The sequence below is a fragment of the Tenrec ecaudatus genome, chromosome 7 (assembly GCF_050624435.1).
Source record: "Tenrec ecaudatus isolate mTenEca1 chromosome 7, mTenEca1.hap1, whole genome shotgun sequence".
In the NCBI taxonomy this organism is placed as follows: Eukaryota; Metazoa; Chordata; class Mammalia; order Afrosoricida; family Tenrecidae; genus Tenrec; species Tenrec ecaudatus.
The window spans coordinates 95,057,186-95,070,339 of NC_134536.1; the positions used below are offsets into that span (position 1 = coordinate 95,057,186).

The 13,154-nt window shown below is 42.7% G+C and overlaps 1 protein-coding gene and 1 long non-coding RNA gene across 4 annotated transcripts in view; one reads left to right on the forward strand and one right to left on the reverse strand.

The window, feature by feature from the left end:
* The window catches only part of LOC142453497 (uncharacterized), a 92,763-nt gene extending 87,077 nt beyond the window's left edge, over positions 1-5,686 (reverse strand). Inside the window, exons 1-2 of the long non-coding RNA XR_012785393.1 lie at positions 4,874-5,686; positions 2,936-3,063 (exon numbers count right to left, since the gene is read on the reverse strand). This is a non-coding gene — a long non-coding RNA (uncharacterized LOC142453497). The remainder of the gene's footprint in view (positions 1-2,935; positions 3,064-4,873) is intronic.
* HMGN3 (high mobility group nucleosomal binding domain 3) overlaps positions 5,227-13,154 on the forward strand; it is a 38,650-nt gene continuing 30,722 nt past the window's right edge. For all 3 annotated transcript variants that reach the window (XM_075554858.1, XM_075554857.1, XM_075554859.1), the window contains exon 1: positions 5,227-5,387. In XM_075554858.1, coding sequence (XP_075410973.1) covers positions 5,373-5,387 — 15 coding nt within the window. In that variant the 5' untranslated portion in view covers positions 5,227-5,372. The remainder of the gene's footprint in view (positions 5,388-13,154) is intronic.

The window sequence follows — 13,154 nt, forward strand, 5'->3', positions numbered from 1 at the left end:
CATATTATAACGATTAAAGGGAGAAAATAACATCACATGAGAAATTGAAGAAGAAAAAAGTATTAAGGTTAACAGCCAGTTATATACAGATGACACAGCCCTGCCTGCCGAAATTCAGGAATACTTGAAGCACTTACTGAAGAAAATCAAAGACCAAATCCTGCAGTATGAATTAAACAATATAAAGGGGAAATTTTCAACCTATCTAAAGAAACAAATGCTTACACAGAGAAAATTACAGAACATCACTACAGAGAACAAAAGAGATCTACGTAAACAGAAGAATATCCTGTGCTCATAGATAGGCAGAAAAATGTGAAAATGCCAATACTACCTAAAACAATCTACAGATACAACACAATCCCAATCCAAATCCCAAAATAATTCTTTAATGAAATGGAAAAATTAATTATCAATTTCATACAGGTAGGCAAAAGGCCCAGGATAAGCAAAGAACTTAAAAATAAGAAACAAATAGGAAGGAGGCTTCCCACTTCCCGACCTAAGACCTACTACACACACAGTAGCCCAAACAGCCTGGTACTGGAAGAACGAGAGATGTTTATACCAATAGATCAGAACAGAAAGCCCAGACACACATGCATCAGCCTACAGGCAACTGATCGCCCACAAAGGACCTTTCTAGGATCCTTTGGGACAAGGATCCTATTGTCCAATGGGACAAAGGCAGCCTTTTCAAGAAATGGTGTTGGACAAACTGAATTTCCATATGCAGAAAAATGAAACAAACCCATCTCTCTCCCCATGCACAAAACGAGCTCAAGATGGATTAAAGACCTAAAGGTAAACTCCAAGGCTATCAGGATCATCCCCGAGAAAGCTGGAGCAAACTGAAGGGCCCTAATTGAGGAGGCACGCACAGAAGACCAGACAGATGACCAGCACATGCTGGAATTACATCACTTATGCACATCACAAGACTTCGTCAGGAGAGTAAAATAAGAGCCCACGGACTGGGAAGCCTTTTTTTTTAACAATGACACATCGAACAAGGGTCTAATTAACAAAATATACAGAACTCTACAACAGCTCAATAAGAAAATAACAAATGACCTAATTAAGAACTGGGGAAAGGACACGAACAAGCATTTCAGCAAAAATGAAGTGCAAATGGCTAACAAACATATGAAAAATGCTCACAATCACTAGCTATCAGGAAGACGCAAATTAAAACCACAATGGGATACCACTTTACACCCACAATCCTAGTCCAATTTTTTTAAAAAGAAGAAGAAAACAAATGCTGGAGAGAACACTGAGAGATTGGTACTTGCATACACTATGGAAAACACGATGGTAAGACTGAAAGCAATTGGGAATTGAAATACCATACAATCCAGCAACACCTCTATGAGGCATATGCCCCAAAGAACTAAGAGACACCACAAGCAGAGGCATGCTCTCCCATGTTCACAGCAGCACAATTCACAATAGCAAGACACTGGAAGCAGCCCAAGTGCCCAACAGTAGAACAATGGAGTACTATGCATCTCTTAAAGACCTCAGTGATGAAAGCGTGAAGCACTACACGGAAGGACCTGGAAACCATTATGCTGAGTGACGTGAGTCAATCACAAAAGGGCAAACATTGTACGAGCCCACTCCTATAAGGAGAAACACCAATTAAACAAATCTTAGCGATCAATTCCCAAACAAAGGAGTAGATTGTCTGCCTATCAGCTGTGAATCATACATCACCCACTTCACCCCCACCCTTAGGTGCACTCCTTAAGAATCACCTTGAAAGAAGAGAACTCGCGTTAGCTGGGCTCAGGAAATGGGAAAAGGGAAGGACCATCCACCTGCTGCCATATTACATTGAGACAAGATTGTGACAAATCAACAGGCCCTCCACAGAAACGAGAAGAGAACCTTACTGGACAATCAAGCCAAGACCAGGGGAGGGGAGCGACTACATTTCGGAGGAAGCACGGATACTTCTGTTGGTGGGCATGGGACTTGAAAAACTTCACTATCAGAGATTATTTTAAACTTGATCACCGGTGGATGAAACATGGTATGATATGCTACTTGGTTAGTTGACCTCCCTCTCTTGACCCAATCTGAATTTGCTCTAAGCTCAAATATTTATTGCTTGTTCCATGACAGAAATTTCTTCTCTGGCTTTTATAATATTGTTGGTGGTCTTTTCTTTCTTACACTTTATATTTTGTCTTTATACTGTTTTTGTTTTCTTCTTTGTTTTGTTTTGTTTTTATTGTTTCTGTTAGATTTCCCAGTTTATGAAGCACAGGAGTAGATGAATAGAGACAATCACTGATGCAATGGTTTATCTGGAAGCAGGAGATATCTGGAACCAGGTGAGGGGAATTGGGGAGCAATCGATGAATACGGGAGTGGGGAGGGAACGTTAGAACTGATTGTAATAATGTATATACAACCTTCTGAAAAGCTAACTAAGGAAGTGTATGATATGTGAATATTATACCAAGGAAACTACTGAAAAAAATTAAGAATGAAACCAAACTTGACCTCTAATTATCATGGGTGTACGAGGAAGAGTACTGCTGAAGAGACATTGAATTTATTTTAATGAGAGTTGTACAAATTGGAGAGGGATATCAATAATGGTTGTATAATACAGAGTTAATTAATGGCACTGAATTATACCTATAGAAGTTGACTTGGAGAACATTTTGTGGTGGATATTTTTGCCACAATTAAAAAATATTTACACTAATAACAATGAGTACAAGGAAGAAGAAAATGTTCTAAAATTGATTGTAGTGATGATTGGACAACTCTTTTGATATGATTAAACTACTGAATTGTATACTACATGGATAAATGTGGATAAAACTGTTAAAGAAAAATTGTTCACAACAGGACAAATAAGCAATATCATGATAAATGGAAAATATATTAAACTTATAAAGGATTTCATTTTACTTACTCATATATCATGGACAGAAGAAGAAACAAATCTGTCTTTGAAGAAGTACAGCCAGGATGATCCTTAGAGACAAGGCAGTGAGACGTCATGTCACGTGTCCTGGACATGTTTTCAGGAGGGATATATCCCTGGAAAATGCCATAATACTTGGTAAAAACCAATAATAAGCCAAACTCATTGCCATCCAATCCATTCCGACTTGTAGCATCCTTATACAACAGAGTAGAACTGCCCCTGTGGATCTCTGAGACATAAGACACCTCGTATTCACAGGAGTAGAAAGCCTCTGCTTTCTCCCGTTGAGTGGCTGGTGGTTTCACATTGCTGACCTTGTAGTTAGCAGCAGCCCAGGGTGCAACCCACTACACCACCAGGTTCAGCAAAAAAGGGGAAGCCCCTCAGCAAGATTGATACAGTGGTTGCAACAATGGGCTCGAACAGAACAATCATTGCGAGGATGGCGCAGGACCCATCACTGTTTTGTTCTGAACTGCTGGAACGACACCCACAACCACCTGACACGGCTTCAGTGTCGTCTCCTATGGCGAACTTAACCTCTAAATGCTGAAGATAATTTTGCCTTGTCTTTTCTTTTTTATAATTTCAAGTAAATGACATTACTCGGTATAGGTTTCCACGTTTGACTCTTTTGGCATGTTAGGTGGTATCAGGTTGGTTCTGGTAGCCTCAGATAAAACAAAATGAAACGCCGCAGGGTCTTGCTTCATGCTCACAATGATTGTCATGCTTGAAGCCCTGCTTGCAGCTCCTCAGTCATCTTGGGGGTCTTCCCCCTTCTCATGGGCTCTTTACCAAGCACAGTATCCTTCTCCAGGGACTGGTCTCTTCTGTGTCCAAAGTATGTAAGATGAAGTCTCACCACTCTCACTTCTAAGGAGTATTCTGGCTATCCTTCCTTTAATATGGATGTGTTGGTTCTTCATTGGTTACCTGTTTCTTCTTCTAATGCATTCACCCACGCTGTTGGCTGTAACCCAAAGATCCCACTATCGTCTAATTGATTAAGAATCATAACGACCCCAAAGGGCACAGCAGAACTTCCCCCAATGGGTTTCTAAGGCTATACATTTTTATAGAGGCAGACTATCATATCTTTCTCCTACCAACATTTTTTCCCTTTTCATATTGAGTAGTATTCCATTGTAAGGGTTTGCCAGAAATTCCTTATCTATTCACCAGTGCTTTTCTTGAATCTATTGATATGATCATAACATTTTTCTCTTTTATTCTATTAATAGGGTGGACTACATTGATTTTCAGGTTTTAAGTCACCTTGCATTCCCAGACTAAATTCCATTTGGCCACAATATATTATCATTATTATTATTAATTACTACATGCTGTTTAGTTTGATTTACACCCATCCCACCCCGACCTAGGAATTTTGTCTATATTTATGAGGGACATCGGTAGCCGGTTGTTGTTTTGTTTCTGTTTTAGGCCTTTCATTGGTTTTTGTTTCGGAGAAAATTTGGCCATTAAAATGGTTTCTGCCTTGACTGCTAAAATGCTTTCGCAGAAGTCTGAGTAACATATGAGGCATAAAATCAGTCATGATGGGTGTCAACTAAATATCTTTGAAACATAAAATAATCTGTTGACTCTTTCCCTGATTTCCATAACAAACATAGCCTAGTCATCCTCCCGTCTAGCTTGAAACTGTGTGAACTACCGAATGAATTGTCATCACAGATTTTAGAACATTCAAGCTAAGCAATTCTAGAGACTACACTCACTAGACGGAGAAATAAATGGAAACCTTTAGAAATATGCAGCCTTCCAGAACTGAGTACCTTCCTGCCTCCCTTGAGTAACATTTATTGGAACCTTTTTTGGGTAGCACACGAACAAAGTGCATCCGTGTACATATTGGCATTAAAAACATTTATTGCAACCCTTTATGGGTAGCACACGTACCAAGGGCATCCGTGTACATATTGACATTATAAAGTTGATGTGTCCATCCTTAATCGTTCTCCTCCCTGTGAAGGCGCCCGCAGTTCTTACCGACACCATCCAGAGTTGCAGCTGCAGCAGCAAAACAATGAAACTAGGTTTGCGTGGCCTCGGGGTTACCAGTTGAACCGGGCATGCTCAGTCGCCGGGCAGATTTCTCCGGCGAAGTGGAAACTACAACAGCGCGTACAGTGCGCGCGGTGGCGGGTGTGTCCTATGGAATTTAGAACGCCCCTGCAGCCAATGAGGCCTCGCTGTCGGGTGGCGCGGCTCCTGATTGGAGGAGCGGGGAGGCGAGCGAGCGGAGGGGCGGGGGGAGCCGGGAGCCGAGCCGGTGCGGTCGCGGAGGCTGGGCGGCGCGGTTCCCTGCGCGTGAGCAGCTGCGGCGGCGGTAGCATCCAGCGGCAGCAGCACAGCGCCAGCCCGTTGCTTTACTTTTGGCCACACGAACGCAGTCATCATGCCGAAGAGAAAGGTAAGACTTGCCAACAGTGTTTTCCACGGGCCTTTAAATGGTGTTTCCCGTCCACCGTGTCCGTGGCGCGCGGAAGGCGCGCGGCAGTCCACGGAAGATCGTTGCCCTCGTAGCTTCTGCACGCGGGGTGCCAGGTGCCTGTTGCAGGCTGGGCTTCCCCGCCGCCCCCCGCCTGCTCCGGCCTCTAAAGGCTACTTTCTCTCCCCGACGCCGACCGCGCTCCAGGAACTCCCTCGCACTGGCCTGCTTTCCGCGGCGCTCGGCGAGAGCTGACTGCCCCGCCGCGAAGTCGAGGGAAACCACGGAGGGCGGCGAGGGGAGGCGGAGCGAGGGCGCGGGGAGCCGAGTCGGGCAGACGCCGGGCGGACGCCCCTGGGGGCCGTGTCCGCGGCTCGGGCGCCGCGAGGGCTCTGAGGGAGGCGGGGAAAGCCATGTTGAAACGGCGCTCGCCCCTGCTCGCCTGTGCGGCAGACCCGTATGTACCAACTCCGGTGTCAATCAGGCTGCGGACGGCGCGGGCGGGGCCCGGGGCCGGGGGGGGGGGCGGGCAGCAGGGAAGCCTCGCACTGCGCCGAGTCCACGCGGGCTGGACGGGCGGGATCCGCGCCTGTTAGTGACATCTCACGCCTCCTGGTAGGCTGTGTTCCCTGCCGCGCTGGCCCTTCACAGCAAGTACCACGCCTGGGTCCATATTCCGCCCGCGGTGTCCACTAGGGACTCGTTACCGCCCCGAGGCAGGAGGTCCTTCTCCCGTGGAAAGCCAGTGTGTGGCGGCTGCTCCTAAGGTAAGGTTTTGCAGCCTCCCACCTCTGGCCCCAGCGCTTCATGTCAACCAGTGGACCAGTGTTCGATTCGAAGCACACTTACAAATAGTATCCTGCTTTGTCAGCCAAAGTCCGGACGGATTGATGTGTGCGCGAATGCAGTACACGAGGAAACATTTAAGTGTTTTAAATCCAGATTTGTCTACTCATCTGCCATTATTAAGAATTTGATGTCTCCTGCTCCACTTTCTAAAAGGCGTAATCTTACCCCCACCTCCCTTAATCTTAATGTTTATGGGTCTCTGGGTGGCACAAACAATTAAAGGGACCCACTACTAACCTAAAGGGACCTTGGAGGCTTGTGGGTGCTGGGATGATCTGACAGCCTACTTCTGAAAAATCCACTATTGAAACCCCTATGGGATAAAGTTCTCCCCTTGTAAAACTTTGACATGAGATCACTGCGAGTCAGAACTGACTGAGGGCAACTGTTATCTGCTTGTTTGTTTTAACGTAGTGTAATGCACATGCCGACAAGTGCCAGGCATTGTGTAAAGGATTCGTTCGCAGTATCTCATCCAATGCACAGATTACCTAGAGAAATTATCACCATTGAATTGGGACTTGGTGACATAAATTGCCCAATATCTCACCAGTCAAATACTAATAGCAAACATTTCATTAGAGGTGGCATTTCCCTAATCCTTACTCTCAACCATTATTTAATCCTTCTCTGCATGTAGTGGTGGGTGGGGTCAAAAGGAATTTAGAAAACACTGAGACCTCTGCCTAAGAACATGAATGGCATATTAAGGGTACTAATAGGTTAAATGTGTTGTTACAATTAATTTTCATGGAAGAACTACACTAGAATGAGGATATGAAAATATGCAGTCATTTTCAGCATTTTATTTATTTATCTGATGGTTAATAACTAGTCGAGTTTTAAAAGGACCAGTTGTCAAGAAGGGTCGGGGAGCAAGTTGGTGCTATCACCTTGCCTGGGTTTATTAACAGAAGTTTGGCTATCCAGTAGACTATATGTGCACTCTAGATATAATGGCCCATGGGCTAATGTTCAACAAGCTGGCAGTTCAAATCCACCAGACCATCTCCAAGGGAAGATGAAACTGCTCTCATCTAGTCTCAAACCCCCTAAGCAGCAGTTCCACCCTGTTCTAGATAGGGCCGCTATGAGTTGGATTCAACTCGATGGCTGCTGGTCTTGGTTTGGGTTGGAGGTGTTAGAAGGAATTGTTCCTTATTGTCCTTCATGGACCAGAGTTGATGAAGTGATTACTCTTAGTTTTCCATATGTGCCCACGGCTGGATAGTAGACACACTAAAGATAGTGAAAGGGAAGAACTGTTTGTTTTTCTTTTGTAAACATTTTTAATCATGGTTTCACATTCCCAGAAGGCAAAGCATCCCCATGAATAAATTGTCCAGGCATACTGAGTCTTGAAGCATTTCTTTGTACTACCACTTGCTTCATCTCTTAGGACCTCAGACATGAAAATTCTCCATAATTAATAGAAAAATTGTCATATGTATCTGGAGCCCAAAATTGTGGTTTGATACCTAGACAGGAACAGCCACAAATAATGGTGCAGTCGTTTGGTGTGGCAGTTACATAACCTCCTATCAGCTTGAGCAAAGGGGTGGAGTCTAGCCTGTTATTCAGGTTGCAGCTTGATGCTTCATTTGGAGGCACTCTCTCTGCCTTTCCTTTCCTTTCCTGCTGTCGAGGCACTCAGAGAGCTGGACGAAGCACAGGAGACTGTGCCAGCATTGAGATGCTTCCACTGCCACTGGATCCACAAGACCTTCTTCTCACTGGCCTGTGATCTTCCTGCATTTGGCATCCATTGCATGTGCTCCTTAAGTCTAAAGAGGAATTTATGGACTAATGTCAGACTTAGGGACTTGATCTGAACTGGGCTGGGGTATTTTCTGAATATACAATTGCTCTTTATAAAGAACTCTTTCTTATACACATATGAGTGTCTGTGAATTTGTCTCCATAGTCAACCCAAACTAACATGTGGTTACCTGTTAGATTGCTAACTTCAAGGTCTGGTCCAAATCTGCTTGCCACTCCAAGGGAGAGAGATGAGACTGTCTACTTCCATAAAGTCTTGAAAACTCTAAGAATTAAAAAAAAAACAGAAAAAACTCTAAGGATTAGTTCTACTCTGTCCTGTTGGGCACTATGAGCTGATATTGATCCAATAGTAGTGAGTTTATTTGCTGTGTGTGTGTGTGTGTGTGTGTGTGTGTGTGTGTGTGTGTTTTAAATCATGACGATCCCATTTTTCAATCACACCTTAAAGTACGTAATGAAATCATGAAGTTCCATGGAATTACATTGGGAAACTCATTAGTAAAACATAACTCTATTATAAAGAACAATGCCTGAGATAATCTTCCACCCATAGCTGTTCAAGATCAATAATGCTCAAGTAACTACCAAAACATTTACATCCTACTTCAGGGTTATTTCATGACTGAAGAACTGCTCAGTTTATATTTTAATAAGTAAAAGCACCCTACAATATTTTGAGCCATCTTGGCCCCTTTTGCCTTCTTTTCGCAGATGTCCAGAACAGTTTCTTGATGAGTGTCTGAGTAAGTTTTCTGCAGAGCAAAAGCAGTGCTTAATAGCATCAGTGCAAACACCTGGAGCCCTAGCATCCTTTTAATGGTGTGGGATGCACAGTTTGTGTCTGTTTACTGCTTCTATGGAACTTGTATTTAATTCAATTAGGTGATATAAAAGAAAGCAATAGTCTCATGGTTGTATATGTTCCAGAATGTCTAGCATAGATTCTGTATGTTCCAGAGTGCATAATGTGGATTTTAAGATCGTGTTTTTGCTGTATCTATACTTTAGGGTGAGGTTTGTAAGTGATATACTTTGTGGTGGTTTGAACTCACCCAGTGGCACATTTGAAGACCAACCTGGCAGTCTGTTTCCCTCAGACTACAGACAGGAAAGAAAGCACTCCGGGGCAGTTCTCTGCAGCACATGCGGCTTTCATGAGTGACAAGCAAGCCCACGGCAGCAGGAGGTTATATTGATAGTCTAGGATAGAGAGGGAGAGAAGAATGAATTGGGGCTGGTCCTGAAAGTAGGCAGATGTTAGTTACTATCAATTTGCTTTTGACTCATGGCAATCCCATGAGTGCAGACAATTCTGCAGGGGTTTCAGAGCTGGGCCTTTCAGAAGCAGATGGACCTTCAGAGGTACCTGCAAGTGTGGTCAAACAGCCACGCTTTGGCTACTGCTTGAGCATTTGACCATTTGTTCCATCCAGGGACCTGTAGACGTGGAGAGGACTTTACTGTACAGGGGGGCGGGGGAGGGGAGTGCGCTCTGTCTTCAGGCATTTGAATGCCTCTTCTAATTGTGTCTTATGGCCGTGGCTTAGTTATATAGCTTCAATGCCATAATGTCATTTTGTGCAAACAATGATATTACTTTGTAAATTGTATATAGATAATTGTGTGTAATAACCATAGCTGCAATTTTTTTTAACTACTACACTGTTCTCATAAAGAGTTTATCCCGTGGCAGGAGCCATGGAGGCAAGTGCTTATGTATTTGGCTGCAATCCACAGGGTCAGCTGTTTGAAACCACCAGCCACCCCTCAGGAGAAAGACAGGGCTGTGTACTCCCGTAAAGAGTTTCAGTCTCTGAAACCCACAGAGGCAGTTCTGCCCTACCCTACAGGGTCACTAGGTGTTGGCATCAACTCGATGGCAGTGAGGTTTTTTTTTTTGCTCTGTTTTTGGACAGGCCCTCAGCAATGAGGATTCCTGAGTTTGTGAGATCTAAATAAAATTGAATTGCCAGTATTTGTAAATGAATGAGTGGGGGGGTCCCCTCACATGGATAATGAGCATAATAGCAGGAGAAATGCTAGCAGTCATGGACTCAGGTGGTGGTAGGACAAAGATGGCTGGATTCTAGACTGTTCTGGTCTGACACCCAGGAATGCTTGCAGCGGTCACATCGCTATGTAATGATTTGATGGTCTACAAAGGGCATGAGCCAGGATGACCTAGAATCACAACCCTGGAATGATTAGCAACAGCAAACACAGTTTTACATCCTTTTTCCAATTCGTTTTATTATTGTTTTTCTACTTTATAATCACTAGACTTATTAGATATGCCTAGTGTATCACATCAGACATTCTCTAAAATTCATAAATGTGTGATACATACAGCAATGTGTTTATATTTAAAATACAGGTATAAGGAAGAAAGGGCTACCTTCCTCTACTTTCAAATTTGTTATACATTGATTTGTTTTCTTAAAATTTAAAAGCCCAATACTATTGGTTATGGCCCAAGAGATGCTTATTTAAGAATGCTCAAGTTTTCTGGTTATTTTTTCAAACTAATAGCAATTGTCATAATGTCATAAACCAATGATAGAAACGAAATGAAAGTTCAAATAATTTTGGCTACATGAGAATGTATATTTTCTATATGGCAAAAAAATTAATTGTTGAAAAACTGGAATAAACTATTTGTACCACATATCATTGGGGGGGGGGGAATTGCTGTTTTTAAAAGATAAAGAGGTCTCACATTCTTATAGTTTTAAAAAAATCATTCAATAAATCCACAGAAACTCTCTAGCTTTATTCGATAGAGGTCAAAGACAGGAGAAGGCTGAGACATTCTACTCTCTTAGAGAGCTACAGTCTAGGAAACCCAGTGGCCGTTCTGCCCTTTCCTATAGGCTCACTATGACTTGGAATTGGTTTGGTGGCAGTGAGTGAGAGGGATCGATGAAAAACATGTACTAAGGAGAAGTAGCTTTCTTAACTAATCTATTTAGCAAAAATTGCATGGTGTTAGCTTTAGCAGAGATTCGGGTGTTCAATCTTCAGCAAAGATTTGGGTAGATTGGTATATACTTGCACTTTAAAAAATGCTTTATGAGCTATGATTGAAGTACCATAAATTCCATTTAATTTAAATACCTGTGTTTCATAAAATTCTAATTGTAGTACAGAGTTGTAAATGACTCAGTAGGCGCCCTGGTGCTACAGTGGTTACATGTGCCTGCCAGCTACAAGCTGGGCAGTTCCACATCACCAGCCCGCTCCACAGGAGAAGGGCAGGACTTCCTCCTGCAGTCTGCAGTGGCTCAGAAACTCACAGGGGCGCTTCTCCCAGTCCTGTAGGGACTAGGAGTCAGCATCAACTCAATGGCAGTGAGAGAAGTGACTTAGTGAATCATTTATAAAGTTGTACACCATTGGCATAAACCAGGGGTCCTCAAACTTTTTAAACGGGGCCAGTTCACTGTCCCTGATCCGTTGGAGAGCCGGACTATGGTTGAAAAAAATATGAACAAATGTGTATGCACCCTGCACATATCTTATTTTGAAGTTAGAAAAAGCGGGGCAAAAACACCTGGCGGGCCACAGTTTGAGGACACCTGGCAAACCGTTCCCTCCAAATGGTTCTCTTATATTTTTTTGTAGTGAATCCCTTCTCCAACCCCAGACCCCAGAAAAGTTCCATCAATATTGTACTTTATATTAGTACTTCATTTTTTAAATGCCCAGTATTATTCCCTTGTTAAGTATACCTGTTTTGTTTATCTTTTCAGGATTTCATGGACATAAGGATTGAGTTATTACAAAAAATGTTGCCAGTAATATTTGCATACAAGCTTTTCCTGGACAGATTCTTTCATCCTCTTTGGCCGCTTCCTAGGAGTAGAATTGGTGGGTCATAGGAAAGGGTGTGTTTAACATTTTAAGAAACTTCCCAGCTGTTTTTTGTCTTTTTGTTTTTTCCCTAAAAGACTGTTAATATTCATGGTTAATACTTTTTAAACATTTTTATGTTTTTTGAAGGAAGATTTACATTGCAAATTCGTTTCCCATTCCACAGTTCATACACATTGTATTTGATCTCATTGATTGCAAGCCCCAGAATGTAATTTCATTTATTCCACTTTCTTCCTGTGTCTCTTTTCCATTCCTTCTTGTCCTTGGGTAAATGCTGCCATCTTGAGCTCAAAGGGTTGGTTCTGTTAAGGAGTTCTTGCCTTCCTAGTGTTTGGGTTCCCTTCAGAGACCTGAAAATTGAGTCAAGGGGTTGCGTTCAGTGCCAGCCCTAAAGGATGACTGAAGGACAGTCTCAAATATCCACTAGGCTCTAGCTAAACTTGGTCATTTTTTATGACTTTGATTTTGTTCCACCTTTTATCTCCCACTCTGTCCAGGACCTTCTAAAGTCACTGCGCTCAGGGCAATTAGTAGTGGTAGGTGGGCACTAATTAGTTATTCTCTTCTCAGGGTTGTATGGATACTGAAGTTCACTAGTCCACTGCATTCATTGTTTACACCTTTCTCTGATTGTTCTCCCTTCTTTGTTCTGGATTGCAAAAGACCAGTAGTTTCACCTTAGCCAACTGCTCATGAGCTTTTAAGACCCCTGTTGTCACTCACCTGTGTAGGATGTGGAACACTGTTTTTGTAGACTATTTTATGTCAAATGACTTTGATGCCCCTTGAGACTATGGCTCTGAACGCCCAGGCCCAGGGCCTCATTCCATCAGGTGTTTAGTTCTACCTAAAAAGTTTTCGTAACTTTCCCCCTGTATGAACCACCAGATTGGTTGATTTATTTGCTTTATAGATAAATACGCATGTAGAAATATCCTCTGCCAAGCATATATACATAGACACTGGAACAGTGTGAGTAGAAGTGGTGTCAGCTCTTCGATGAATGGTAGAATTCATCAGGAAGCTGTTTGGGCCACGACTTTTGTTGTTATTAAGAACTTTTTAATCAACTGGTTATTTTTTATTACAAATAATAAACTTTCAAATTTTCTTAGTCTACAGCTAGGTAGTTTAGGTAGATGGTGTGTTTCTAGAAAATGTGCATTTTTTAAGGTTTTTAAATTTTTCAGAGAACAGTTCCTTATATTACTCTATTGACCTTTCTATTTCAGTGAGTTCTGTTGT